The 27,219-nt window shown below is 42.4% G+C and overlaps 1 protein-coding gene across 1 annotated transcript; it reads right to left on the bottom strand.

Moving 5' to 3' along the window:
- Positions 1–1,037: 1,037 nt before the first annotated feature.
- Positions 1,038–26,995, bottom strand: RASGEF1B (RasGEF domain family member 1B). The gene is made up of 14 exons (XM_083862203.1): positions 26,913–26,995; positions 15,669–15,851; positions 14,089–14,211; positions 13,175–13,312; positions 10,397–10,612; positions 10,223–10,297; positions 8,846–8,941; positions 8,170–8,272; positions 7,383–7,462; positions 6,846–6,941; positions 5,314–5,409; positions 3,953–4,076; positions 3,253–3,325; positions 1,038–2,442 (listed from the first exon to the last, which is right to left on the bottom strand). Exons 2-14 carry the CDS (start codon positions 15,843–15,845, stop codon positions 2,418–2,420), a joined length of 1,422 nt encoding a protein of 473 aa, XP_083718329.1. The 5' UTR covers positions 15,846–15,851; positions 26,913–26,995; the 3' UTR covers positions 1,038–2,417.
- Between the last annotated feature and the right edge of the window lie 224 nt (positions 26,996–27,219).

The raw sequence follows: 27,219 nt of genomic DNA, 5'->3' as shown, positions 1-27,219 counted from the left end.
AGCGGTAAATAGGCTCTTGGACATTTTTGCATTCATCTGACTGTTCTTTTCATGATGACGCTTTGAGGATTTTTCCAAATACGAGAGCAGGGGAATAGCTGGATGGTAAGGACAGGTATTGTTCTTGTGGGCTTACCCAGACATCTATAGACTCTTTTGAACAAGTTGGTTCACATGGCTCTGTAAGAGGCAGAGTTTTTGTCTCTGCACTACAAGAAGAAAGTGCACCACAAAGAAATAAGTAATGTTTGAGCCATTTGTACGGGAGACATCGTTGTTGCCTCTGCCCCCATTAAGCACTGAGCATCTGTCAGCACTGAGCTGGGATTTTCAGTCCTGCCTGAACACTCAGCTTGTAGAGTTAATGAGTTCTTGTAACTCCTCATTTCTGAGAGTCTGTGATGTTTCCTTTGGGAGCTGCTGGACCGTGGAAGAATCAGTCCTTTTCTCTCCCATTTGCTATGGACAGGTGTGAATGGCTCTTTCCACATCAGTGCTTCAACAGTCTGACGTAGCCTGGGATGTTCAGAATTAAAGCCCAGCACAGTTCGGCTGCACCAAATGATGGAGCAGAGGGCACAGAGCATGGCAAGGCTCTAACATCAAACACTGAGTTAAATAATGGCTGAAGGAGCAGCTCTGGCTTGCCAGAGGTTTGGGATTTGCATTCTCCTTTCAAGCATCAGGCATAAGCCTCAACAACAGGGGAAGGATGTAGAGGAGAGGATGGGAAAGACCTCACCTGATGAAAGCTGGGAGTCTGTGCCCAGCAGAAGCAGTTTTCTCCTTTCCAACAGCTGGCCTCTCCTTTCTCCTTTACCATAACACATGGAGTAGGAAAGGAAGAGAGGACATTTTCTCTGTCAGGGCTTGAGGCCCTGGTGCTGGTCTTTGTGGAATACATAACTCAGAAACTTCCAGTATCTTGTACCAGCAAAACGGCTGTAGTTAAGGACAGTATCCCCATTAACAAAGGCTACCTCAACATGTTACTATGGAATTCAGAATTAAAATACTTGCCTGAAAAGGTGCAGACAGAACATAAAAAACCACCTTACCTGAAAACTCAAGAGATGCAGTGCAACAAATAAATATATTTATTCTTACTTTTTTCCTTTTTTTAACAACAGTAGCAGAATAATTGCAAACAGGGTGTGTTTTTTTTGTTTTTTTTTTTTTTTTTTTTTTTTGCCAAGTATGTACTTTGCTTATTGATTTTTGCAGCAAGGGTGAGCTACAGCTTGGTTTTGTGTTTTTTTTTTCAATCAGGTTCCTCCTAGGATAGATAGAGTGACTAAGTACTCAGAGCTACTAAAAACTTATTAGGTGTGTAACACGGTGAACTACTTCACAGTCATAAATATAATCCCTAAAGCAAACACACAGGAAGACTGTTTTGTTCATAGCTGGAGATGAAAAGAAGCCTCTTTTTTCCTTTTGGCATCTTGCTATTTCGGTCAAAGTGGATTTTGTTCTCCACTGTTAACCTTTCAAAAAAAAAGCAGTTATAAAAATTACTTAATAAAAACATACTCATATTTCAACACAGTTTTTATGCCAGTTTCTCAAAGACTATTCTAGAAAAGTCAGCTTGTTCAACCTAATATAAGAAGATCAAGTATGGAAAATAAAGAGTAACAAAACCTCACAGTAAAAATAAGAATGTCTGTAGCATGTAGTGGTTATTTGTAAAGAAGTGAACAAAAGAAAAAGCCTAGAAGTTGTAGAGCTACATAGCTATTATCTTTTTATAGCAGGTGTATTTTCTACCACAGCCTTGATTTTTATTACTTTATATTCTTTAAATAACTTAAAATAATAATGAGTTTGCCTGCCAGCAGCCAACTCAAAAACACATTGAAAAAAGAAAAAAATCCCCAGCCACCATTACAGTGGGAGGGAGAAATTCTCCTCAGCAGCCAATTTTTGTGTCCAGTCCTTTCCCTTCTTAGCAGTCCCAAACTTCTGAGATATATTCAGCTTATTAGGAATGAGAGCTCTTCAAAGCAGACTTGGGTTTCTCTGAAGGGAATGGTGAACATTTCCCCTCCATAACCTCCTGTGAGTCCTTGTAGCAGCTCTGCAGAGTCCTTGTAGCAGCAAGCTGCAGCGAAAGGAAAGAATCCATCCAGGTGTGAAATGATTCATAGGCAGCATCAGAGATCTTCAAAGGATTCTCAATCAATACTTCAGCCTGATTCCCAGCTGAGTGGGCTGTGATTTTATCTCATCTGTCAGATGGAAGAAGCAGCCTGTTTGTTCTTGAATTAACTCCTTTCATCTTTGCTGCCACGATACCGCAACTGACTGCACATCTTTCATTGCTCTGCGTGCCACTCAGTGCACAGGAAAACAAACCCAGCCATGCCCCTTGGCAATCCACGTAACAGCAGCAGCAGCAGCAGACACGGTGTGCTCTAGACTCTGCCCAGAAGCGCTGACCTGAAAGGCAGAGGGAGATGGAAATGGGTAAAGACAATCTTTAGAGTGATGAAAATCTTCTCAGACACAGTGACTACGATAAAGGAAGCTGTGAAACTGAGATTCGTGTTACTACAGATCCTCATCTTGTCACCCTGTGTAACGTGGAGTGTCTGTGCCCTGATGTGAGTAACTGTCTTTCTAGTCTTCTCCTCAAAATTAGTGAAATCAATCAGATGGAATTGTTACATGCCCCTGCCTTAATGGTTCACATATCCTGCCACAATTAGTAAAATCAAAGAGCTGATGAGGCTGCATTCTAATAGCAGTAGAAGAAAAGCCAAAAATATGACTTTGCTGAATATTTTCCCCCAGCCTGAACTCTAAATTGTTAACTGGTTTCATTAATGCATTTGCCCTAGAACAATCTTTTATGCAAACCTCAGCCCTGCCTGAAACGCTGGTGCAGAAAGGGATGCAGTAGCTGTGAAAACATCTGTGTGGAATCCAGAGTGCTCTTGTATAGTACTTGTGAGGAAGTGGGGATTTCTTGGGAGTACTTTCCTCCTTCACTGAGTAACACAAGAAATTAAATTACAAAGTTCCTTATTCTAATTCCTATTTCCTAAGGGAAAGAAGGACCAACAGGGTGTAAGATAAAGACTGATTGTTCTGTTTCTTCCAAGAGTCCCAGATTGGAGGAGGGGATTTACAACCATGCTGTGCCCCATCTGCTGTAACATGTAACATGCCATTTGGTTTTTACTGCTTGATGCTTGCTCTGTATCCCATTCTATTTATTTATTGATCTGGGTAACCTCTGACACAAACCTCAGTGTCTTCCATCTGTCCTTTTCAACGTGGTTCTCGGGACCTTCGCTTTCATAGGAAGCCAAGTAAAGTGCTGCAATCAGAAGCAAATATATTATGTTAGGCCTACTGGCATTTTAAAATTTGCTCTCCCCCCTGCAAAGCAGGCTGAGTTAAATGAAGCAGGCATGTATTATCCATCTCCCAGTTTCGGGCTTCAGAATCCCATTAGGCAGTATAGCATTGCTTATAATTGCACCCAGACAATGCTAACAAACTGCGCATGAGAACAAAGACTGCCCTGAGGGGGGGAAAAACCAACCAGCAGAAACTCAAAAAGAGAAGAAGGCACTCAACAGAAAACAAAATGAGCCCAGGGACATGGTGCTTTGTAAGTAGCAAGTCCCTGTTCTCCCTCCTAAGCAGCACCCTTTAGTGCAAAGTATCCTGGAAGTCCACATAAATACATTTCATGTGACATTTAGAGGGACCACATCAGTTTAGTTCATTTTATTTCAGAACCAAGGTTGATTCTCACAGACTATACACACATAAAAGAAAAATCTTATCTTTGTCATTTGTAAGGGAGAAGCATTTCTCACTTGCTAGACAGAGATGTCTCAGGACAGTTTCCTTACTATGAGTAAGCCACAAATTAACACAGAAAGAGATTAAGCAGTAGCCAGTGACACCATCCCTGCAGAAGTCCAGAGCTCCTTACCATCATCACTGAAGACTGGGACAGAGAGCAAGTACTGCAGAATCTTCCAATCCCTTTCAAAAGGACACTCCACTTGCTTCCATGTCATAAATTCACTGACTTGTTTTGCCAACTCCCAAAATTTCTGTCAGAAAACAAGGCAGAAGAGGTGCTATATACTAAACAGCATTGCTTACCCTGAACATTTTTTTAAAAAGAGGGAGAGATCTTGGTTTGGAGACCAAGGCTTCAATTGTCCTTGGCTTTTAACATAGAATTAAACATGATCTGACATGATAACTCAGCTTCTAACTTTTGTGTTCCTGTTTTAAGCTATGGTAACTTTTCACTCCATCACCTTGTTAAAATTGCTGTTGTGAATACAAAGATAGTAGAATCATGAAGTACACTTAATTTTTTTTTTTTTTTCAAGGAGGTGGTAACACCTCTTATACCCAAATTTTAACTTTGATGATCTCACACTTACTGTTTTGCAATGAAATACATAGTGATTTTCACATTAGGTGCTTAATGCTGACATTTCAAAATCCAGATGTTTCCTGTCAGTTAACACATACTAAATGCTCTATTTTCTTGCTGGAAATTTATTCCAAAAATAAACACTCCCCATGCAGTGTGCTGATGCCATTAATTGATAAACTCTTTCAATAAATTTTAACATGCCTCAAGCGCACATGGATTCCTTGAGCAAAAAGGCATTCCAGGTGACTGCACAGCCTAGTTTTAGAACCTTTGAGCTAATTCAGGCCTATGACTAAAACTGAAATGTACTGCACTTTTGTGTGAATGACCCAGACTTCTTGAAAACTGAAAGCATCAGGAAACAAATCACTGGGTAACTCACCCTGTGTCAGATAACAAGCATGAAATCAGAGGCAGAAGTACTGGAAGACAAGAGAGTCAAAACTCCCTCACTGCTGCTCTATCATATTTTTTTTCAGAGACAATCTGGGACTTGCATGCATGAAAATGCTGCCTATATATCTTGATAAAGGAGGAACTTGGTTTTATATGAGGAATTAAAAGATAAGCCCTAAAATACTAAATTGAACATTTTGTCATTAACTGTAACAAACCTGTGAATTGAAATGTTGAGATGAATTTGAGTGCTGGAAAGAAGTTCTGTCTTTTTTTTCCCACTAAAAAAAGTGGGAATATTGAAGGTTTCTATCAACACCCCATCTTCGATAAAACCACTTTTTCCTGAGACTACCTCCCAGCTCCCCTGAGAGCTAACAGATAACACTCAAATTCCAGTCTATGTTTGCTCAGAATCCAGTGGAAATTGGACAGTGATCTGCTTCAGTTTTCTGTCAAAGGGGCTGACCCTGCATTAAAGCCCCACTCAGTGCTCTACTCACCTCAAAATTGACGTGACCATTTGGAAGGCGATTGGCACAACCCTCATTGAGGAAGTAAATGTCTTTGATCAAGAGGCTGAAGAAAGGGATCACGATCTAGGGAGAGAAAACAGCATTATTAACAGTCTGGCCCTGAATCAAAACACAATGGTCTACAGAGAAAATGAAAGGAAATCAGGTGATACGACAGGTAAGCAAAATACTGAAGGACTAAGGATTCTACATCTTTATACAAAAACTGTGCATTCACTACATTCTAAAATACAATTTCCTCCACAAAGTCCTCCTCCATTTCTATGTCATGTCCTTCTTGTTTTTATTTTTTTCCTTCTTCCTTGCAGATTCCAGAAGATAGATGGTCAGAGGCACCTACTTCTTACATGTAATTCCTGCAGGGTATCTCATAGTGTAGCTTTCCCTCTTGACAGGATTTGCTTGGTAGACATGGATAGATGCACACTGGAGCACAGCAGGGAATATTGAGGTAGCAGTACAAATGGTTTTTGAGCTACAGCTCCCTGAGCTTGTGCAAGTCATGTAACCTTGGTGCTGACTGGCTTAAAATTAAGCATTTCCTGCCAACTGAACAAAGCATTTTCTTTGGAGAATGCTGGAGAATTTTACTTTCTTAAAATGGTTCTATTTTAATTTTCATCCAGTGGAAGTTTTCACAGCTACACATCCTTGTTACGACTGGAGATAAAACAAATACCACTTATTATTTCCGTGGAACACTTCACTGTATTGTATTTCAGTATCTCTAGGTTCTTTCTTTGAAGTCTTAAAACTGACTTTTCTCTGAAAAGAAGTAAGCCTCTTACATTTAAACTTCTGGTACTTTGAATGATATGTGAACAGATCCTTTGGACTCAGAAAGACATTCCATGTATAACAACAGTATAGATCAGCAGACTGCACGTGGATTTGCTTCATCTGCCTGGTAGTTTATTCCATGAACTCCAAGATCACGTTTATTAAACACAGCATGAAGTCCTAATATCATAAGGAGCTGATGAGCAATTGCTTCCAAATGGAGAGCAGCTAGGAAGCTATTTGATTCCTTTCCACAAGAACTACCACTAAGATTCTGCATCTGAAGACTACACACAGGAAGTGAATGCCACAGCTCTGTCTGGATTTGATGTTTAGAATACCTTTTATGAGTAAGTTTTAAAGTCTTTCCACCTTAAGTCACAAATTACTGAAAGTTTAGCACAAGTAGCAGCTATAAGAACAAATTACTAGCAACCTCATGTCAGTCCTTAGCCCTTCTGTTTGTGGCATGTGGGTATGTGAGATGTAAGTGTCTGTCAAACAGAAATGAGCTGAAGCAATGTACTTATTTTACTTAAATAATCGAAATTATCATTTAAGGTTTGGACTTTCAGTCAGCACTAAACTGATTGGGCAGCTTTTTATAAGCTTACCAGGAGTGGAGCTGCTGAGAATCAGAATTCCAGGATAAAGGCTTACTATGCAACTTAACAAGCACATTTGCCTTTTGCCCCCTGCCAAGTCATTTGCAAACACACCTTCTCTCTGCTGCTGTGAGCTGTCAGGGACCTCTGGGTGGCTCCACGCAGAGCAGTTCGGTAATTATAGAAATTGCTGGAAGGGTCCATCTGATGCTGGAAGGCAGGAAAAGATGCAAATAATAAGGAACACACAATCCTTTTTCAACTGAGCAATTCTTAAATAGGAAAAGGTCTTCTGAACAGACCCACAAATACAGCTTTGTAGAGGACTGTGGTATTTCTCTGTTTGATCAGAAGAGTACATTATAAAATGTTCATTATAAATTATAATAATGTTCATTATAAAATGAACATTATTTTTTTTTTTAAATGTCCATTCAGCACAAGAAGGGATACAATACATTCTCTTGGATAAATCACAAACTCATATAGTGCTGCACCTTCATGATCTTTGACAAAGGTCAGCCGGACAATATCCATTAAGAGCACAAATACACTAAATTAAATGTCATGATGAAGCCAAATTCACATTTTAGAGCAGTTAAAAGTAAAATGGTATTAACAGCCTCTTGTCCAAATATTAGCCAAACTTACCTCAAGGATATCAAATTTGGCTGTCTTCACTTTTGCCCAGGTTTTCCTTAATCGAGACACAGGACTCATGTTCATGCCAGCTTGATATAAGAGAAAGAGATTGGAGTTGGAGTATTTAAAAGAAAAGAATTTTTCAGGTAGCTCAGACTAGTAAGTATTTATAAAGCAAAGCATCTATAACCAATAACAAGTATTTTCAATGGAGCTAATCAAGAAATCAGAGTCATCGTTTTCTTTAAATTTCAAAGTAACCTTGGGAAAAAAAATCTTCATCTCTTAAAGAATAAAAGCTCTAAAAAAATGCTATGACATTATTTCATGTGGATTTGATAAAACGTATATACAGCAGAAAAGCTCAAATGAGTGTTCTGAACATAATCTCTTACACAATTCATTGAAAACTACACATAACTATGAAGTTTTCACATTTCAAATGGAAAGAAAATATTCCCTGTGTTTTCCTACCAGATATAAAGAGGTGTGCAATTTTTAAATCACTAGGATTTAATAGAAATGATGGAAGATATCAATTCTCCATATTATGGGGAAAGCTACTATACCAATTTAGCACTGAAGTTGGTTTTAAAAAGTGGGGATTTAGGTCTCTGAAGAGTTGCAAGGGAAACTTTGGTTTATATCAGCTTTATACTACACACATAGCACTACAACAGTGTTGAGCAACTTCATGCTGCTGCCAAGCTAAGCAGCAGGCTTCTGTGTGAAGCACTCTGCTTCCTTTATCCAGATTTAAGCAGGGATAAAATACTATCTCAGTGCACATACTTACAAATAATAGCCATTAAGGAATTGAAGTTGCCAATGTTAAAACATTCCCGTGCTACATCGATGAAATATTCTATCACTCTTGCTCTGTGCTTCTTCTTCACAGGCTGCAAGAGATGCATTTGTAGGGTTATGCTCAGCAGGAAATAGCACTCAGACACATCCCCACAGAAATAACACCCCTGTTAAAAGTCTTTTTCCTATATACCACAGCTTCACACTAGCCTTTATACGTAGAGGAAGGCACACTATTGTGTTTAAAAGCATTCAGGACAGCAAAGACAAAACAGATCCAGGGCAGGCAGAGAGCAAGGACAACAGGCAAAGAGGCTCTGCCAAGAAGAAGGATATGAAGAACAGCAGAGGAGAGTAGAGGGTCAGCCAGAGGAGAGAATGTGCCTCAATTCACAAGGGGCTTTAAGAAAACAGCAGGCCAGACACACTCACGTACCAAGAATGGCTAACCCAGAATAAATCACTACTGTCACATGAACAAGGCTGAAGCACCAGTATAATGCTAAAACCACTGAACTTATTTCCTCTTCAGACATGCTCTGACTACATCCAAATGTGAACAATTACAGAACCAAGCAAATGAAAAGTCCAAAAGGCACCAAACCTGAACAGGCTTCACAGTTTTAAATAAACAAAACCTTTCAGCACAAAAAGTCATTGCTCACCATACAGATTTCTGTTGCAACCAAGTAACTGAGCCTGTTAAACCACTCCACATAGGCTTCAAGATTCCGAGTCTTCTTTCGATCTCCGTAGCAGCTCTACAGACAGAAATAAAAGAGCAACTTTTAGCACAATTTTTATCTTTTCCCTGTGAGATCTTCTGGCTCCCTGCCTTGCCTTCCCAAATATTGTCAAGAAACCAGGAATAACTCAAATTACCCAAAGCGACAAAAAGCTTAGAGGGAAAGCAGCAGTGGTAGTGTTCAAGCATGTATAACTTCCTTCTGAGCTGTCAACCTAGTAAAGCCCTCCAGCAGGCATGTGGAATCCACCCTGTGCTTTAAGTCCTGCTGGGATGCTTTAAGGACCCAGGACAGACTCATGCAAACAATCAGGGCTAAATATCTGCATAAAGTTCCCTTGAATATGCCCACTGTTTCCTTCTTTACTCCTGTCCCTCTGACAGGGTAGATACAACATTAAGCTCTCTGCAAGTGCAGCAGGAAAACAGAGGTCAGGCACATTACTGATGATCAATGTGCATCCTAACTTTCGGAGATCAGGTCTACCATTTTAATGGGATTATCCCTTTCCTGAGTAGTGTTAGGCTGTATCATCTTGGAATCATTCTTACACCACATCTCAGGGCTGCCTAAAAAGGGGTAGACAGCAGTTCCAGTGATCTCCATGTGTAAAAACAATTCCAGAGACCATCTGATTGAACATCAAATTGTAAACTTGCATCATTCTATTCTGTTTGCCAGTTTTAAGTTAAGTTTTAATGGACTGACTTTGTCACAGTTTATTTACAGAGGTTAAGTCATCTTGAAAAACATAAAAAATTAAATCATTTTGAAAACAGCACTCAAAGAGATGATAACTCCATCATTTCTGGTTAAAAACACTGCATATTTGCCCTCCATCTCACACACACCTAGAGCCCTCTGTGCTCTTTTTGTAATGTCTGCTCTACCTGCAAATTCCCCCATGTGCCACTTGGCTGCAAAGAGTTCAGTTTACTAAAAAGGAAGAACAGATGTCAAAAATTAATAATGCAGAAGGCAAAGTTCAACTCAGCCTCTTCCAGCTGTAAACTGAATAGGTGGCCTGGGGAAAACATTCACAGGATTAAGTTCTCCCTTAGCTTAAGTCAGAAAACCCAAGAAATGTGTTCATTTAAGTCAATTTGTTGCCCAAGTTCTGGAGCTTCAGGAGTTGTACTCCAGAAAGAAAAAAACAACATGAACAAAATGCTTAATGAGAGTACTAAAGCTTGTTTTCTAATGGTCCTCATGTATTGCTGGACTTCACTTCCAGCTCATGGTGCACCTGATGATAAATGATACATTTCAGAGCTGCTCCAGATCTGCTCCCATTACCTTGTCATTATTCAGAGGATCCTTTTGCACAAACGCCTGGATAAATTCTTCCGGTCCGATATAATTGAGTCTCTCCTAAATAAAGCACAGAAGCAGCCAAGTCATATCCCCTGTTAACCTGCACTTCAAAAAGAGGGAAAGGATGAAGTCATCCCTGGGAGTATAACAACTCACAAGCTCTATGTGCGTCAGCTGCTGAGCTAACACGTAGGGATCATTGCAGACTGTGATTATGTCCCTCTGGATGGATTGGGGCTTGGTCTTCAGGAGCGTGAGGCGATCTGTGGACGTGGTGGCATCAATCTTTGCCAGCACTTCCTCATACTGGGAAACCGCGGCCAGCTTCCGAATCAGGTTCTGGAGCAGCTGCTGCACGTTCTTCCGGTACATCTGTGGGAACATCAAACAATCAGAAAACACTTCCAAAATGTGAGATGGCAGCATTAAAGTCTGTGTGACACTACCACAGATGGATGCTGATGCCTGTATTTGTGGTCAACTTAAGACAAGCTGTATTATGTGAATTTGTAATATTAGCATTTCATCAGACCAAAAGGAATCCAGCTGAGAGTTTAAGCAGTGATTGTCTCACAGGTTCAATATTGACCCAGTTAGCTCAAAGAAGTGTTCAATCCACTTCCTGAAAAGTAACAACCACCTCTGGAGGAAATACAAGAAATGAAAATACCCCATCAACATGAAAATATGAAAAGACCATTGGCCATTCAGTGATAAACAAAGGCCCTGCTTTTCACTGCAGCAAATCGAGACCAGTTTCATCAAAGCCAGAGCTCCAAGTCAGCTCTCTCTTCTTTTGCCTTTGCAGGCCTTTCCACGTAGTGATTTCCATCACCAGGAGTGACAATTTTAAGTAGGAGCAAAACTCAACTCTTAAGTAGATAGGTGTGTGTAACCAAGGTGGTTACTCTTCCAGATTCCACATATAATCCTAAAGCCTAATTAAAGCAAAACTTAAGTGGCTTCAAAAAGGATCATCCAAAAACTATTGTCTGCACACCATAGTATGATCAGTCCAAGGCAATATTTCCTTTATTCTGATAAATTTGTCCCTTACTCCAAAGCTTTTTCCAAATGTGTTGTTTTGAAGGAGTGATGTTAGTGTGGTGAGAGGTTTTGGTTGTACTCTGACTGCTCTTAAAAGAACCTGAGTACAAAATTCATGAAGTGGAATAAGAAGCTGTAAGTAGCACTGTAGTGAACAGGAGTAGGAAACTGCTTCTCTTGTATCCTTTAAGGTAATGACTCACAAAAATCCAAGTGATCTGGAGAAAAGCAAGGTCAAGGAAGTTGCCATTTACTGTTCCAAGCAGTTCACAATAAAACAAGTCAATTTACTCCAGTGCTGGCTTTCACTTTGTCTTTCTAAAGAAACCTCAAAGTCAAAAAAACCTCAAAGCTACAGCTAGAAAGGATTTATAGTGCTCTGCAGAGTAAGATTTCTTCCTTTGCACATTTTTTTAGCAGCTTTGTACATCTGCCTTTCCCTTCAATAGACAATTTTGTGTTTAAACTGTCTGTAGTGCCAGAAACTTTGTTGCAGACAACCCTTCTCTCTTTCTCATTTCATTCTTCCACCAACCAACTCAACTTCCTCCTGGCTAGGTAGTTCCTTTTTTTTTTTTTTTTTTTTTTTTGTGCCAGTGAATATTTTTTAAGTGGGTGTAAGTCCTCAATCATAACCACTTTGCCTGGAACTGAACTTGAGTTTCTTACCTTGCTATGAAGAGTATCTAAAGCAAAGCAACCTGGCACCCCTGGAGTGAGGGTACACCTCTTGCCAGTCCAAAGCTCCCTGGAGCTATCTTGCAGCCTTCAGCTTGCAGATCAAATTGGGTCTCTCTTCCATTTGTATTTCATATCACATTTCACTCTCCTGTCCCATCTTCTTTTGTCCCTCCCCATTTTAACAACATCAAAATATATTTCAGCTTCCAAGGTCAGCTTAGATTTGTTCTTCTCCATGCTTGTGTACAGCCTCTCAAGACCCTTCCAAGCCTTTGGCAGCACTCTCAGATCCTCTCAGTCCAGCTTACCTCCATGCCTGTTAATGTACTGTTTGCTGCCTCATCCATATCATTACCTAAAAGCTTATATAAGGAGCACTGGTCCCTGAGGAACACTGGAAACACAATGCCATTTAGCAATTGCTATTTGTGTTTATAGTTCTTCCGAGTGCCACTCCAGTGTCTTTTGCAATAGCAGTATTATGCCAGCTACACAGGATTTGCTTACTGAAATCTTGTTAATTCCCTTCCACTAAGTAAATATAACCCTTGGCTTTTGGCTGAGTTTATTTCAGTACTTAAAAGACAAGCACCAGTTAAGCATCAAAATATTTCATAATACCCACATGGAACTTTACTTCCATCTGAAAAGTGGGACTTAGAAAAAGGTCAAGTGATTTCCCTGTGTGCTCTGTCCACAAGAAGGAATATGACAGACTTCCTCCAAGCTGATACTTTAAGCTCAAGACAATTTTTCCTGGTCGAGGCCTCTTTTGGAAATCTCTCCTCAAACCTGCTATAACTTTTCCACTGATATACAGGTCAAAGACCCAATTCTAATGCACCTTACTCAAGAAATTATCAACATTGATAGGGATTTCTCAGCTATTGTCCTAGGCAGCTTTTTCCAAGTAGAATCACTAAAGTGGTAAATACTAACATCCATGAAATTGTGCTTGTCTGCACAAAATGGGATTATGTTATGGGCTTAGAGGTGGAGAGAACCTTGCCCATGCTTTGGAGAAGATCTGCTTATGCTGTGTGATTTCACCCTAGGCTTAGGAACCAGACAGAACTTTTTGCCTACCAGCACCTTTCACAATAAGTTTTCTTAAGCACCCAGAGCCACACCATGTTATTAAGGGCAGTATCAAAGCAGTAATAGGAATGCCTATTTATCCAATAACTTTTTGTGCAGACAACTTACCTCATCCCCACTGGCTATTCTTTGTGCCAACTCCTTTAAGTTCCTCATCATTCTTTCATCTCGGAAATCATAAGGAAAAGTCTCTGTCCACTCTGTCAACAACTGTAGGATTTTTGGTGCAATTTTCTGGGTCCAGTTCTATTTGGAAACAGTAATGAGAAATGTTAGATGTAACAGCAATGCAGGAAATATTTACCTCAAAGGAAATGGAATTCTGTCCTGTAGGATACTGTGGAGCATAAGGGTATGAATGTCAGGTAAATTTTAATCTTAGCTTCATTCAGCATTGGATTACAGGCTAGAGTCAATGGCCATGGAAGTCAATGAAGAGACTCTTGTTGTCTTAGCTGACCTGGAAATGATGCCTCAGGTGGGTGGAAATGACTCCCATCATTATCAGGAGTGTCTCAGTGCAAGGCATTGATTAGTGTTTCCATAACTTATGACTAACCCTCAACAAAGAAACTAGTAAATTTGTTGTGCCAAGACCTATGTATGCACTACACCTTATAGGGAGAAACTTGTGTACAGACACAGATGCTGGTGGGGAGATGTGGTGGTCAGAGGCTGCCTTAGGCACAGTGACCACAAAACGATTTTGATTCTTGGTGAAATAAGGAGGGGGGTCAACAAAACCTTGGCCTTGAACTTTCAGAGGACAGATTTTGACCTGTTCAGGACCCTGGTTCAGAGATGCTCTTGGTAAAACAAGCAGTGCAGCAGAAGCAGCAGCCCTCGTGGAGGACAGGCTAAGCAGTGTGGAAATTCCCCATGGATCTCAGTGAATAAAGGGTCAAATTCTACTTGCTCACATCAGGTTTTAAATCTGTTTAATCTCACTGAGGACTCTCTTGAATAGGAGGATTTTGGCTTGGACAGGGACCTGGGAAGTCCCTGAGAGTGCAGGATCTTACCTTGTCCAGGCCAGGCTCACTGAGTCTCTGCTGCTCGCAGCACAGGTGGCACACTTTGGCCATGAGCTCGTACGGGTGCATGAAGAGACGGGAGCTGAGAAGGAAGGTGAAGATGTATGTCCTCTGTAAATAAGAGCAAGACAGAGACAGGCATCAACTACCAGCATTTTTTAACATTATCTCAAAATGCCTTCCTGAAAAATCTGCTCCTCATACTTTACTATCTGCAAAAGAAAACTACATGTGGCTGTGCCAAAAGCAATTACTACAGAGGTAAGCATTTAATTTAACACTTATCATTGCTCCAGAACCAGTATTATATGTTTGTGCTCAAGCCAAGTTATTCAAGATTAAACCAAAACAAGGCAGGGCAAAGGTGGCTTAGCTCTCCTATTGCACACAGCCTTACTGCAAGCTCATTACCTGAAATTACTCAGAATACAATTTCAACTCATCTTCTCTTGCTCTACAGTAAACCTTTGTCTCTTGGGTGAAAGTGGAGGTAACTACATAGTTTAATTTTACAGAATAAAAATCAGTAACTGATTCTGAGGTTATAAGAAAAGGCTCCTAATTTTGCTTTGACTTCCCATGTATCATGATTTGAACTCATTGTGAGATGGATATTCAGAATATCCATTCCACTTTCTACTCTGCCAGTAGTAAAGTATCTGTGGCACAACTCTCTACAAAGACTCTAAAATGTTCTAGTGCTTGAAACTTCCAATAAATCACCATGTTTTACCAACCAGTGTCTAAATTGCTACATATCTGAAGTTACACTAAGCATTAATGGATAAGCACTAGCTTAAGTACTGTGTTGCTGTTAATGCAGACCCAAGTTTGTCTTGCAAATGTGAACAGATCTATGACAATAACAGAAACTACACATAAGCAGAGTTATGTCTTCAGCAGGAGCATGTCAACAAGTAAAGCTGCAGTTCCATCACCCACCAGTTATTCCCAATTGCCCTTTCCTGCCACCTTTTGATTCCATTCTTTTTTATCTTCTTTTTTAAGAATTACAGAAAATGTCTCAGTGCATGGATGTACCTAGACAGGTCAAAAATTCTCAGATGACAAACTTCCTGTTGTCACATCCAGCCTCTGCTGATTCTAAATAGTGTGGTACAAGCTCAACATTTTGGTTGTTTATTGCAAGATGCGCATGGACCTCAGATAAGCAATGGGAAATATGCATTAAAAAATGCTTGGTTTTGCAATAAATACTTTCATTCTGTCACAATGGTGATCGTGCCTTTCTCTTCAGCTTGCCTGGCAGCTTTTTGAGGGTCAGTGGTACACACAATCCATCAAGCAATAAGCCAGTCTAGGTGCGTGCTTTATAAATGAGTCACCAGGGTTGCTCACCTTACAACAGGAGTAATAAAGCAGTGACTTCCTAGGTTAGGTGGGTTATTGCATGCTGCACTCAGGTAAAGTACATGTTATCACTGCTGGCCAGCCACTTGAACCCCTTCCTTAGCCATGGATGTGGCACATTCTGCTCTTGCTGCACATGCTCCCCTTTAGGAGACACAGCAGGCCTGGCCATACAGTTAGCTGGGTGTGTAACTTACATCGGGATAGTAATCCACATTGGGTACTAAGTGCTGGATCAGAGCTTCCAGAGACCCTGAGAGGAGATTGTTGTCGTGGTAATAGAGCCCCCCACAGTTGTCTTCTTTTGTCTGATACAGGTTCCTGTTGTAGCTGCTGCTGTCAAACATGGCTGCAAAGGGAGGTGTCTGTGGCATCTTTCCCTGAGGAGACACACAAAAGAGATAAGGGATAATTCAGAGAAGGTACAAGGGAAGGAGTTTTCTATCTGCAGAGATAATACTGCACTAGAAAGCAAAACTCAGTGTCACACCATGGGTTACTTGCACACAGTAAAGACTGTCCTGCTCTCAAGCCTGTGCAGACTTCTCAGGAAAGGGCCAACACAGGCTTTCACCACTGCCTGTCACAATCACCAGGTGCTTCTTTTATATCTTGCTGTTTCCTTATTAAATGACAGGTAAGATGTCCAGGCTAAGAGTTAGAAGGAGGTACAAAAGTCCTGACAGGCTTTGGGAACTCAGACTTCCTATAAAGCTTTTCGGGATGTGGCATAATGGTTACTTGGGTCAAATCCTGCAAGCAGCTTTCTAAGAGCACCACTCTGATGGGGAAGTGTGTTCAGGCTGTCCCAGGCTGACACACCCCCAGCCAGTGCAGAAGGGGAGAGACTGAAAAGGTTACGTGAGAGGACAGTCTCCTTTATGCAACGTGACAGCCATGTAACTGCAATCCCAACCCTCCCACTTCCCAACTCCACCCTGGTAAATTGGTGCTTGGTTTTCCCAATAACACTGTGACAGGTGTGACCCAGGCTAAAGCCTGATGCTTCAGTGCATCTGCCTCCACCTATTCTCTGAGTGGCTGTACAGAAATTTGGAAAAACTTGCCTGGGCATTGTTGCTTACCACTGTTGTCCAAGTTCAACAATGATATAAAAGATGAAACCAGATTCACACTTTTACTAAACCTTCTCCCCAAATTCTGTGAAAAAATCCAGCCCTGTGTTTTCCAGCTTTATGAAAAATAAAGCCATTACTCATCAGTCTGCATCTTAGTGCCTGCGGAATCAAAATGTCTTTCCAAGGAAAAGATCAGTCAGTGCTGCAGGCTGTTTAGTCACTCAGAGCAGTGGGTGGGCAGCAAGGGGGCCATGACCACCCAAGAGCTCTCTTGGTAATGCAGTATCTGAAAAAGCCAAAAGATAAAATCTCTCTGATTGCTTGAGTGTTGAGTTATAAACTCCTTCCTTCTCCCTCCTTCCCTGCTTTCTGGAGTAGCAGTTCTTATCAATTTAAGGAACTTAGGTTTTACAGCCTCGATGGGAAGCTAAGTTTGTGCCCAGTTTTAACCACAAACGTGCTGGTTTTAACCTTACTGCAGCAGTTACTGGGCTGTGGCTGCTGATGGGCATTCAGAGAGAGACAGATAAACTGCAAAAGGGGATGGCACTTTGTTTCAAATCCTGCCCACAACTTCAAGGCAAGGGAGATCAAACTGAGAGGACAATATCCACAGGCTGCTGCACTCATGTGTCAACCAAGCATGTGTGTGTGCCTGAGAAAAGCATTAATGCCTCTGAGCCATCATTGTAAGTGCAGATGCTGTTTCTTTTCTCTCCATTGTATCAAATCCTATTCGGGAAAAGGCTCTTTAAAGCCACAGACCTCAGCAAACACCAGCCTGTGAAGGCACCCCGTTTTGAGAACAACTAGTGAGTGATGTGACAGCCTGGAGACAAATAGAGTGCTGCCATCTGTGTGCTCCCCAGCCCACAATAAAGCACTTTTCAGAGTGAGCTCGGTGGAGATGAGAAGCTATTAAGTTATTAGCCAGATTCCTTAGCTTGGACCTGAAGCACCACACAGACTTGCTGCTGCTGCTGGCAGTGTGTCCAGACAATGCAGACATTCAAACCAGCACAAGCCAGAGTGGCTCAGTAAATAAACAGTAAGAAAAAGCCAAAAACAAAGGCAGAGAAGGACAGTGGGGAGAGCCTCCTGCCCTACATGACCTGTGCTAATTCCACGTTGAGAAGTGCCAAAAGATATCTGCATCAAAATGGGAAAGACTGAGAAGTCTCTGTGTCTGTGAAGTGACATCAGACACTCAGTGCAGCTGTTCAACCAGCGATTCAATTCCATTCAGCCCAATGAACTGGGAGAAGAATAAAATAAATGCACATACCTCAGCATAAGAGGGTGAAGTGCAGGACTGAAGTTAACAGGGATCCTGTACAAGGGAGTTCAAATTACTGGGCAGGTGAGGTGCAACCCTACCACAGCCATGCTGTGCACTGAAAAAGCATCCTGATCCGTGAAGACTCCTGCTCTTTCAGGTTCTTTGCAAGGCTAACCCAGTTAAGGAAAAAAACTTTACTGAGGAGCTGACAGGAACCTTCTGCAGTATTTCCTAGGTGATCATACTGTGCATGTAAAGCCACAGACTTGAACCAACTCCAAAATATTCTTCAGCACACTGACACTGAAAGATGTCCTGTTTGCGCCAAAACTCAGATTTTTTTTTCAGCTACTATAGTGCAGTTTGTTCAGTCAAAATACAAGTGGTAGTGAACAGTGTGTAAACACTGCAACCCAAACATTTGTAGCACTGTGGCTCCAAGGTAATATTCCACAGGGAAGTAAGAAAGGCTAGTCTGCATCTGCAAAACAATTTGACATCAGTATTAGCACTTACACAAAATCAAGGTGAGTAGCTGTTTCAACCCAGATCTCTTATTAATCAAAACCTAATCAAGCCTAATTCGGGGTGAGATTAGAATTTGCAAGGGATTTAGCCAGACTAGCCAGCAATTAGTTTTGATTTCATGCAATCCTCACAGAACAAATCAGACAGGTTGGAGACACAGTCTCCTAGAGCCTCATCAGCAGGAAAGAAAAATTCACCAGGCCATTAACAGATGCACTGATTTGTAACCATAAAATTCTCCCAAAGGGTACATATTGTTTCACTTGTTGGCTATCTGTTTCTGGAAGCTGCTTGACAGAGAGGGCTCAGTCCTGCTTCAGTGAGACACCAAATTGTGGTGATGTCCTGTATGGTCAGAACTGTGTTTCACTTGGAAGTGAACAGCACACAGAACACATTCTCCATGCAATGAAAAGGGATGGTATCAAAGTGTGACAGAGATAAATATAGCCTAGCCAACGGGATGATTCATACAACACATGTGCTTTTCCAGCATGACTCCTTTATTATCTTGACCTTGAACCCTCTGCTGTATTTTATTTGGAGGTGGAGACACAAAGCAGCATGCTTAATTCTAATTAGAAGCTTCCTTAGCTAAAGCTTCAGCCAAACCCTGCCTTCAGAATAACCCCAGTGGAACTGAAATTTGGTTACAGAGTGGATAATGGTCCACAAATCTGTGGCATATAGAGCAGAGGTATCTTGGGACCTAAAAATATTGTTGACAAAGCACAGCAGGGCAAGTTCTGATGAGCAGGAATTGGGACAAAAGTCAAGAAATATTATTCCAGTGAAAAATGTTCTGGGAGTTAAAAACTGGAACTTTTTAAATGGGCTTTGGAAACATTTGGCTAGCAATCACATGGAAACCCATTTATCTCTTCTCTCTTTGTTTCTTTTTTTATTTTCCAAGAACGAAAAGAGAGGGTTGTTTTTTTTTTGCTTTGGGTTTTTTGTTTTTTTTTTTTTTTTCATTAAAGATCCAGCTTGAAGGAAAGAGCAATGAAATAATTTCCTGGTTTTACCAGTGATGCTCTCCTGTGACAGAGAGAAGTCAAAAACTCTGCACTGTGGAAAGAGGAATACAACATTTTTTTCTGCATTTAGTATCATCATGGACAACACAGGACTTCGGGCATTGAGGTCCGTATTCTGGCTGTGAGTAGCCTCTGACAAGAAAGAAGCCTCAAGCTTCCCAGTAACAACACTGTAAATAGGAAGTCAGAGCCAAAGATGATGTGCTCAAACTCCCACCATCTCCTGCAGGAGCCAAGTTTCAATTTGGCAAAAGTAAAGGAATCAGACGTAGCTGCCAAGTGCTTTTTCAAACCTTTATGTTCAAAAAACATCTGTTTTTTACTACAAACAGTGGAAGGTTGCATTGGTTTGTTTTAATTTATATTAAATAGGTCAGGCTGCACATCAGATTCATAAAACAAACCCAACAACATGGACAGCTGGTCTCCTTCAGAGAAGCACCCACTGAAGTTCAGTAGTAGCCTCGAAAGGTGTCTTTAAAGCCATGGCCAAACATGTTCAGCACCTCTGTTAAATACAGTTTTCTCCCACACTGTTTCCCCCAGGCAGAGGAATGGTGTGAGTCCCAAGGCACACCACTCCTTAAAACGATGCAAACTTCAGAAATGCAATTACATCCCCTCAGAGCTGTTCCCTATACAATCAGAAACCCTTAACCACATTTAGCAGGTGATTACTATCCACCATTGTTATTAAGGATGCCATCATAAAACTGAGGTATGGCAAAACAAAAGGCTGACTTCCTGCAGGAGTCAAGTTCCAGAGAGGGCCCTCATTATCCCTCCTTTTGCTTTTGTCAGGACATGCCTACAGAAGCCTTTCCTATTGTCTTTGACATCTCTGACCAGACTCAATTCTAACTAGCCCTTAGCTTTCTCAACCTCATCCCTAGCTTCTTGTACAATTTCCCCATATTCCTCCAGACTTACAGCCCCCTCCTCCCCTCCCTAGCCTGCCTTTCACGAAAAGCCAACAACCTTCCATTCCAATGCTCCAGCCACAGGAGCCACCCCAGCACTCTGTGTGATGCCAGTGATACCACACCCATGCAGGCATGTGCATGTTTCTAATTCTTCCTGTTTGCTCCCCATACTGTGTGTGTTTGTGTAGAGCTGGAATGCTTTCTCAGTGCTCGGGGCATCCACCCAGGCTGCCCAAAACAAAAGCACACCAGAGACAGAGGCCACCCATCGCATTCCATCTCTGCCTGGTGTGCGGGCTCTGCTCACAAAGATTACTGAAAGGTAAAGGGAAATTTTACAGCTCAAGCTACGGAGAAGATAAGAAACCTGAAAAACTCCCAGATGGGTGTTTCATGTGTCTTAGTTGCAGAAATTAAGATCACAGAACTATCCCAAGCTCAAGCCTTCTTGCTTCCACTCTTTGTGATGGATCTGCCATACAATTCTCAGTGTGTGACTTCACCAACTCTAAGTTATAGTTCCTTCCTAGAATTACTTATTAAGTATATCTTTTAAGAGGCAGAGTACAGAATATTTTTTTCATACTCAAACAGGAGATAAAAAGCGGAGTGATATTGTCTTTTTCTGAAATCAAGAGGAAGATTAAGAATCTCTCATAAGGAATCCATCCCAGAGGAAGAGGACCAGAACTATCCACGCTGGACAGTGGGATACAGTAGAAAATACTTGCACAGTTGCTGGCAGGGTAAGGAAAGACCTGAGGTAGAAATAAGAAACCCAATGGAGCCTTAAAATTTTCATTAAAACAGCAGAGTATGAACAATTGTGTAAAGTTTTCCAAAAATCACCCAGGCAACAATAAACTGCAAAGGAAAATGAAAAATGCTAGTAAGCAAAGAATAAAACAGGAACTGAATTTCAAGTAGAGGCATTTTCCTCCTGAATGTGCATTTTTCTTGGGTCTATAAATAGACCCAGCTGATGATTTGGGAAGGTCAGATGCAGCACTGCTAACTGATCACTCATATGTGAGAACTTTGGCACAGTAATTAAGTGAACTCTGAATTAAAGTCCTTGGATACTGAACAGCAAAGGTGTGATGGGTATGAATACATTTGTGTGTTTACTTGGGAGCATTAGGGACATTGTGGGGCATTTAAGAATGCCTTGAATTTCTCCAAATCTGCAAGCCTAGAAAAAGGGAAGGAAACAAACAAGTTCCTCTCTGTTGCTGATGTGCTGTAAATCCATGTCCCCTGCTTAAGCCCCACAACTCAGCTCCCCTTCTATCCTCTCCCATCCTCTTCTTCAGTGGGGCAGGAAGAGAGTCTGATGCTGAAGGTAGCTGTGACAGCATTGCTGCAGTGCCAGACAAGCACATGCAGGCAGACTGCATCACAGCAAAAATCCCAGCTGCAGGAAAATTACTCAGTCCAGGGCGAGGACAGGACATATGTTCCTCCCAAACAAAACACATGATACAATTTGTCCGTGTTGCTGGACACACAAAAGCAACAGCCTCCAAAGGCATGACACTAAAAGGATACCACGCCTATAATTTCTTAAAGCACTTGTCTCTTACCATGACCACAATGCTGCTGAGGTTTCTGTCTGTAGGTTAAAACCAAAGAGGCTACAATTATTTAAAAAGATACGAAGCATGGTCCATCACTGACTGATTAATCTTTCTGTTAAGTTCATCTTTAAGTTATTTTTAATTTTACGGGTAATTTCCTCATCTGGATGGTGTCCTTTTAGCATTTGAATGCAAAACAAGGCTTTCCTCATAAAAGTGTGGGGGTTTTGTACCTTGTACATCTTTTTGCTAATCCCTGTTTCAGAAGAGAAGTTTAAAATGTGAATAAACAGGATAAGTATACATTATAAGTGACATGATGGATTAGCACAGCAGTAATTAAATGCCAGAAGGCACAAGAGAATCTAGAAGAGTTCAGTCCATTGCATGCTCCATAGCAACTTTTCAAAACTTGAGAGATTTACAGAGTGAATGAAATGGAAAAAGATGCACAAGAGCCTCAGGCCAGCCAAAGGATTCAGTGAAACACCTCCCATCCTAAAAAATAAACAACATATATAGCTACTCTTTTACACCAAAATTTCTGAGCAGACAGCTGGACTGAAAGCAAGAATGCTGCTGCAGCCTTCCAGTTCTTTACATTACTGAAGCAGGATGGGGATTTTAGAACAAAGCATTCCCCTTATTGGACACAGAGAGGCACAGAAAGCTTTTGCCATTTGCTCTATTTGTTCTTAAATATTACAGCCTTAAAAGACTAAAATCCCACCTCTCTACTCAGCCAGCTGCAGGCTGGTTTGTCAGGGCTGCCATCCACCAGCAAGATGCAGTGCTCCACAGCCTGGAGGAGTTCACCACCCCAGCTCCCACACTGCTGAGCAGCAGCTGGGATGCTGCTCCTCCATCAGCTGATGGGTTGCTGCGGCTCTGAGGTCAGGAGTTTGAAGGCAAGCGAACAACAGTGATGTTTTATTCCAAAACATCACACTGTAAAATGAATGATTCAGCAGCTGATTCACGGTGGCTGAGATGTCCAGGAATGGGGTGTGGGGTGGGGTGGACAGATGGGGCCTGTGATGCCATCCATGGTGTGCTACCCCCACTAGTGAATCAGAACTCTGACATGAGTCCTATAGCTCTGTATCTACACAGTTCTGCCCTCTGCATCATTTCTGTAGCATGCTTGGTGCCCCCTGCATACTTCAAACTGACAAAACCGAAATTTGATGTCTTCAACAGAGATGGGAGCCATTTCCCCTGCACTATCACTAGAGGAGTATCATTGTGGTATCAGACATTCACTAACCTTGGGGAGTGTGATCTGCTCTATGTGACAGGGATGTAATCCTAACCCACACCAGGTGATCAAAGCCAAAAGATCCACCTTCTCTATCTGCATGGTCAGCAGATAGATGGTAGCTAAGTGTGGTTCTGGACCATTTTTGAGTGATAACTGGCTTCATCAAGAGCTGTTCACACATCCATCCACAGAAAACAGAAGTGGCTTTAGTTCAGGGCTTAGACCTGGCAGCTGGTTGTTTGGATCCGCTCCTGACTCTGCTACAAGCTCCTCACGTGGCTTCAGTCAAGTCACTCAGTTTCTCATTACTGCATTCCTCTGCTTGACAGTACAGAGAGGGATAAGTATGGGGTTATTTCCTTTCATTAAGCACCAAGATCTTTTTTCAAAAGGTGTACAGAAGGTGTAGCATATATTACTGCCAGGGGCACGGTACTAGCCTTAAGCGTGAAGCTCTTTTGATATGCTTCCTTCTTCAACCTCATCAAAGCAAGATACCTTCTGAATCCCAAAACTGTTGCTCTTTGTAGACACCCATGCTTAGCCTTTTGGTGCAATCTACTTCAAAAGAAAACACCTTTCCCTCTTGTTATCATAATAGGCAGCCAAGTTATAATTTACAACAGCAAGCTGTAGTAGTGCTAAATAACAGTACTAAATTTCATTTAACTGTTTCTACCTAAAACCTCATTGCCAAACATTTCTCCCATTTAGATGATGCAGAAAAATTGCTGGTTTTAAGGCAAACAATTCATATGATCTTTTTTTTTCCCAGTTGCTGAGTCCTTATGTTTCCATGAACAGTACAGAATTTTTTACTGACACTTCAATATACAGCAAGTTGAAAGCAGTGCATTCACTTTGTAACAGAAATACTTCAGTTAAACACCCACCATCACAACAACAACAACAAAACTACACTTTCCAATGTCTAGACTGAAGAAAAAAATGGATGGTTCCACTTTGCAGTTAAGAAAGGAAGTACAACTCCATATCTGCATCAGTTAGACCTGCCTTGCACCCATTTATAACCAGGCTGGGCATCAGCCAGTGGCTTCTCCAACAGAGCTGGGTCTGAGCTACAGAGGACCTGTAGGACAGCTGTCTGCAACCAGCTTGCCTGACTCCTCGGGAAATCAAAGAGAAGCACATTACAGCCAAAAATGACTGAAAAGATCTTTTTGCCCAGTCTAGGCAGGGCCATAGCAGAAACCCCCTCTGCTGGTTTGTGTCAGCCCTGGAGAGGCAGCAGCAGTTCCCGTGCCCGACTGCGGGTGGACCCCTGGGCTTTGCAATCGATGCTCCAATGCTCCTTGCCCTGCAACAATTACACCCATTAAGTCACCACCCGGTAGGTATGGTGTTGAGCAAATGTACACCACGCTGGGCTGTGAAAAGATCATTACAGACGTGGCCTAATAGTGTCTGAATCCCTGCAGGATGTTTAAGGGAGGATCAGCTGCAGTCCTGATGGACAAGTACTGTCAGTTCAGCACGCCACATTCACGCAGAAAGCACCTGGCCTTGTATCAATGAGAGCAATTATCTCAGAGGATACCCCACTCCCCAGTCTGACTCAAGCTTTTTTTATCCTCTGTCTTACTCCTGATGAATCCACGCGTCTCACTGATGCCGACTCACAGCTCCCAGGCTCCTCTCTGCAGGTGTGTTACCTGCCATTTCTGGGCCTATTTCCAGATGTGACAAGAAGCAAGCAGAGTGCCTGACCCCATGGGAGGGGCAGGTGACATGGGGAACATTTTATTCTGGGGAGAAGATGCATTTTGATGAATCAAGCCCCAAAAAAGTCAGAATGCATGGATCTGAGTCATTCGGTGCTATTCTGGAGCCGCCTAGGGAGAGTGAGCTGGATTGTTGTCATGATCCTGCAAAAAATTTCCATTTAAAAATACAGCCATACCAACCCATTCAGGTTCTCCCCAGTAGCGATTTAGGTTTTTTAAATACTACTTCTTAGAGCAGCTAGAACAGAGGAGAAATTAGCAACAGCTTTCAGCTGGAGTCTTTGCCTCCTGTTTGTAAATTATGTATTGTCTTGCCGTGGCTGCAAAACGCTCTCTGGAAGCTTTGTTTACAAGCTCAGTCTCTATCAAAGTGTTTATTAGATGATGTGGCTCAGTCCCTCCCACCTGTGCCAAGCAAACGGCGCTTGTCAGTGCTTGCAGAGTATACACCTGTGTGTTTACTAACATTTGGAAAAAAATGCTTAAGTATGTGCAATCACAAATTGTAAAGAATGTAAACCAACAGGGATTCAGTGCCCCATACAAAAAAAAAAAAAGGCATTTTACTCAGCGCGTGGCACAGCTGTGAGCTTAACCTCTGCTAAATCAGTAATTTTTTTCCTCTTTTACAAAGATTTAGCAAATCCTACAGTGGCCTGTTTCAGTCCTGCTGTTCAAAGGAGTGATATCCCCAGTGCTTATCCAAAATCAGGGCTTGGTCTCAGCTATCAGTTCTCTCCAGCAGAGCTCATCAGTTAGCTACTTCTCTCGAGTATATTTAGCATTGATTTCCAGCTGATTAACAGCTTCTCTCCAAGGCATCTCATCTGGACGCCGCAAGATAAGCCTGAGGAAGCCGTACCTCAAAAAGCTCCTCTCAGCTTTCAGAATAAAGAGAGAGCCTGGAAACTCAGTCCTGCCTTTGCAAGCCCCGGTTTCCCGCAGATGGCAGGACAGCCCAGCCCACCAGGGCGGCAATCCCACTGAGAGCAGCCCCTCAACATTCCTGGCTCAGACATCCTGCCCGAGGTACACAGCACCTCTTTGTTCCCGGCTCTTTGGATTGTTCAGGCCATTCCTGCCCTTAGAGAGGAGCCAGCCCTCCTCCGCTCTGTGCAGGAGAACTCCTCTGAAAGAGTTCCTCATCCCCCTGTGTGTTATATTTTATATTTGCCTTTACACACAGGCGGGCTGGGAGGCACTGCTTGTTAGGGCTGCCTTAGTTCACAGTCTGGACTGAGCACAACGTAGTGGATGTAGCTGAGGCACTGACTGGGGTCATTTAACACTGATTTTGGGTCATTTAACAGCCCTTACTCTCCTCGTCCCCCTGAACTGCTGCCACAGCGCAAGGAGCCTGAAGTTTTCCCACACTTACACCCAGCCAAAGAGACACACATACACACATCCCGCCCACGCACCATTCACTCAGCCCTGCAAACACAAGCTGGTAAATCAGTGCTTTTTTTAATCCTTCCCATCCAAGAAAACCAGCGATCAGTTGAACTGACGGGCATAAAGAAAAACAGGGAAAGCTTTTCCAGGGATTATCGCCATGGGAAAAAAAAAAAAAAAAAAAAAAAAAAAAAAAAAAAAAAAAAAAAAAAGTCACACCGTGCAGTTGTAGCACCCCGTTCTATCCTACTACAGGGAAAGGGACAAGGAGAAGGACCCAATCACTGCACCGCCACTGCCAGGCTGGAGTCTCTCCCTGCCCAATACGCTGATACCTCCTAAAAAAAGCAGCTCTGCCTGTACAGAACTGGGGAGCCAGGAAGGGGATTAAACACCAGGAGGAACGAGACCGTCCTGCCAGGGTTGGCAAAGAAGACAGGGGATGGATGGATAGGTAGATGGATAGATGGATGGATGGATGGATGGATGGATGGATAGATGGATGGATGGATGGATGGATGGATGGATAGATAGATAGATGGATAGATGGACAGATGGATAGATAGATGGATGGATGGACGGACGGACAAGACGCACCGCACACTCACAGACTGTACCTGGAAGTGGCCGCAGGCGCTCCCGGCCGCAGACGCTGCTCTGTGGCTCTCACGCACTCATCATCCACGGCACGGCACAGGACTGTACAGCACAGCACAGCACGGCTCGGCTCGGCTGGGCTGGGCTCCCCAGGGCAGTGCCGGCGGCGGGCGGGGCCCCGGGAAGGAGGCGCCGCCCCCAGACCCGCAGCGCTGCTGCGCCGGGGCGGAGCAGCCCGGGCTCCCGAAGAGCGGGGACAGCCGAGTTGCCGCGGGCTGGTCCCACCTGTGCTGCCGCCAGCCCCCGTGCCACCGGCCCGGCACCATT

Source organism: Zosterops lateralis, assembly GCF_965231275.1.
Source record: "Zosterops lateralis genome assembly, chromosome: 5".
Classification (NCBI taxonomy): Eukaryota; Metazoa; Chordata; class Aves; order Passeriformes; family Zosteropidae; genus Zosterops; species Zosterops lateralis.
This window is presented reverse-complemented; position numbering and strand designations above follow the sequence as displayed.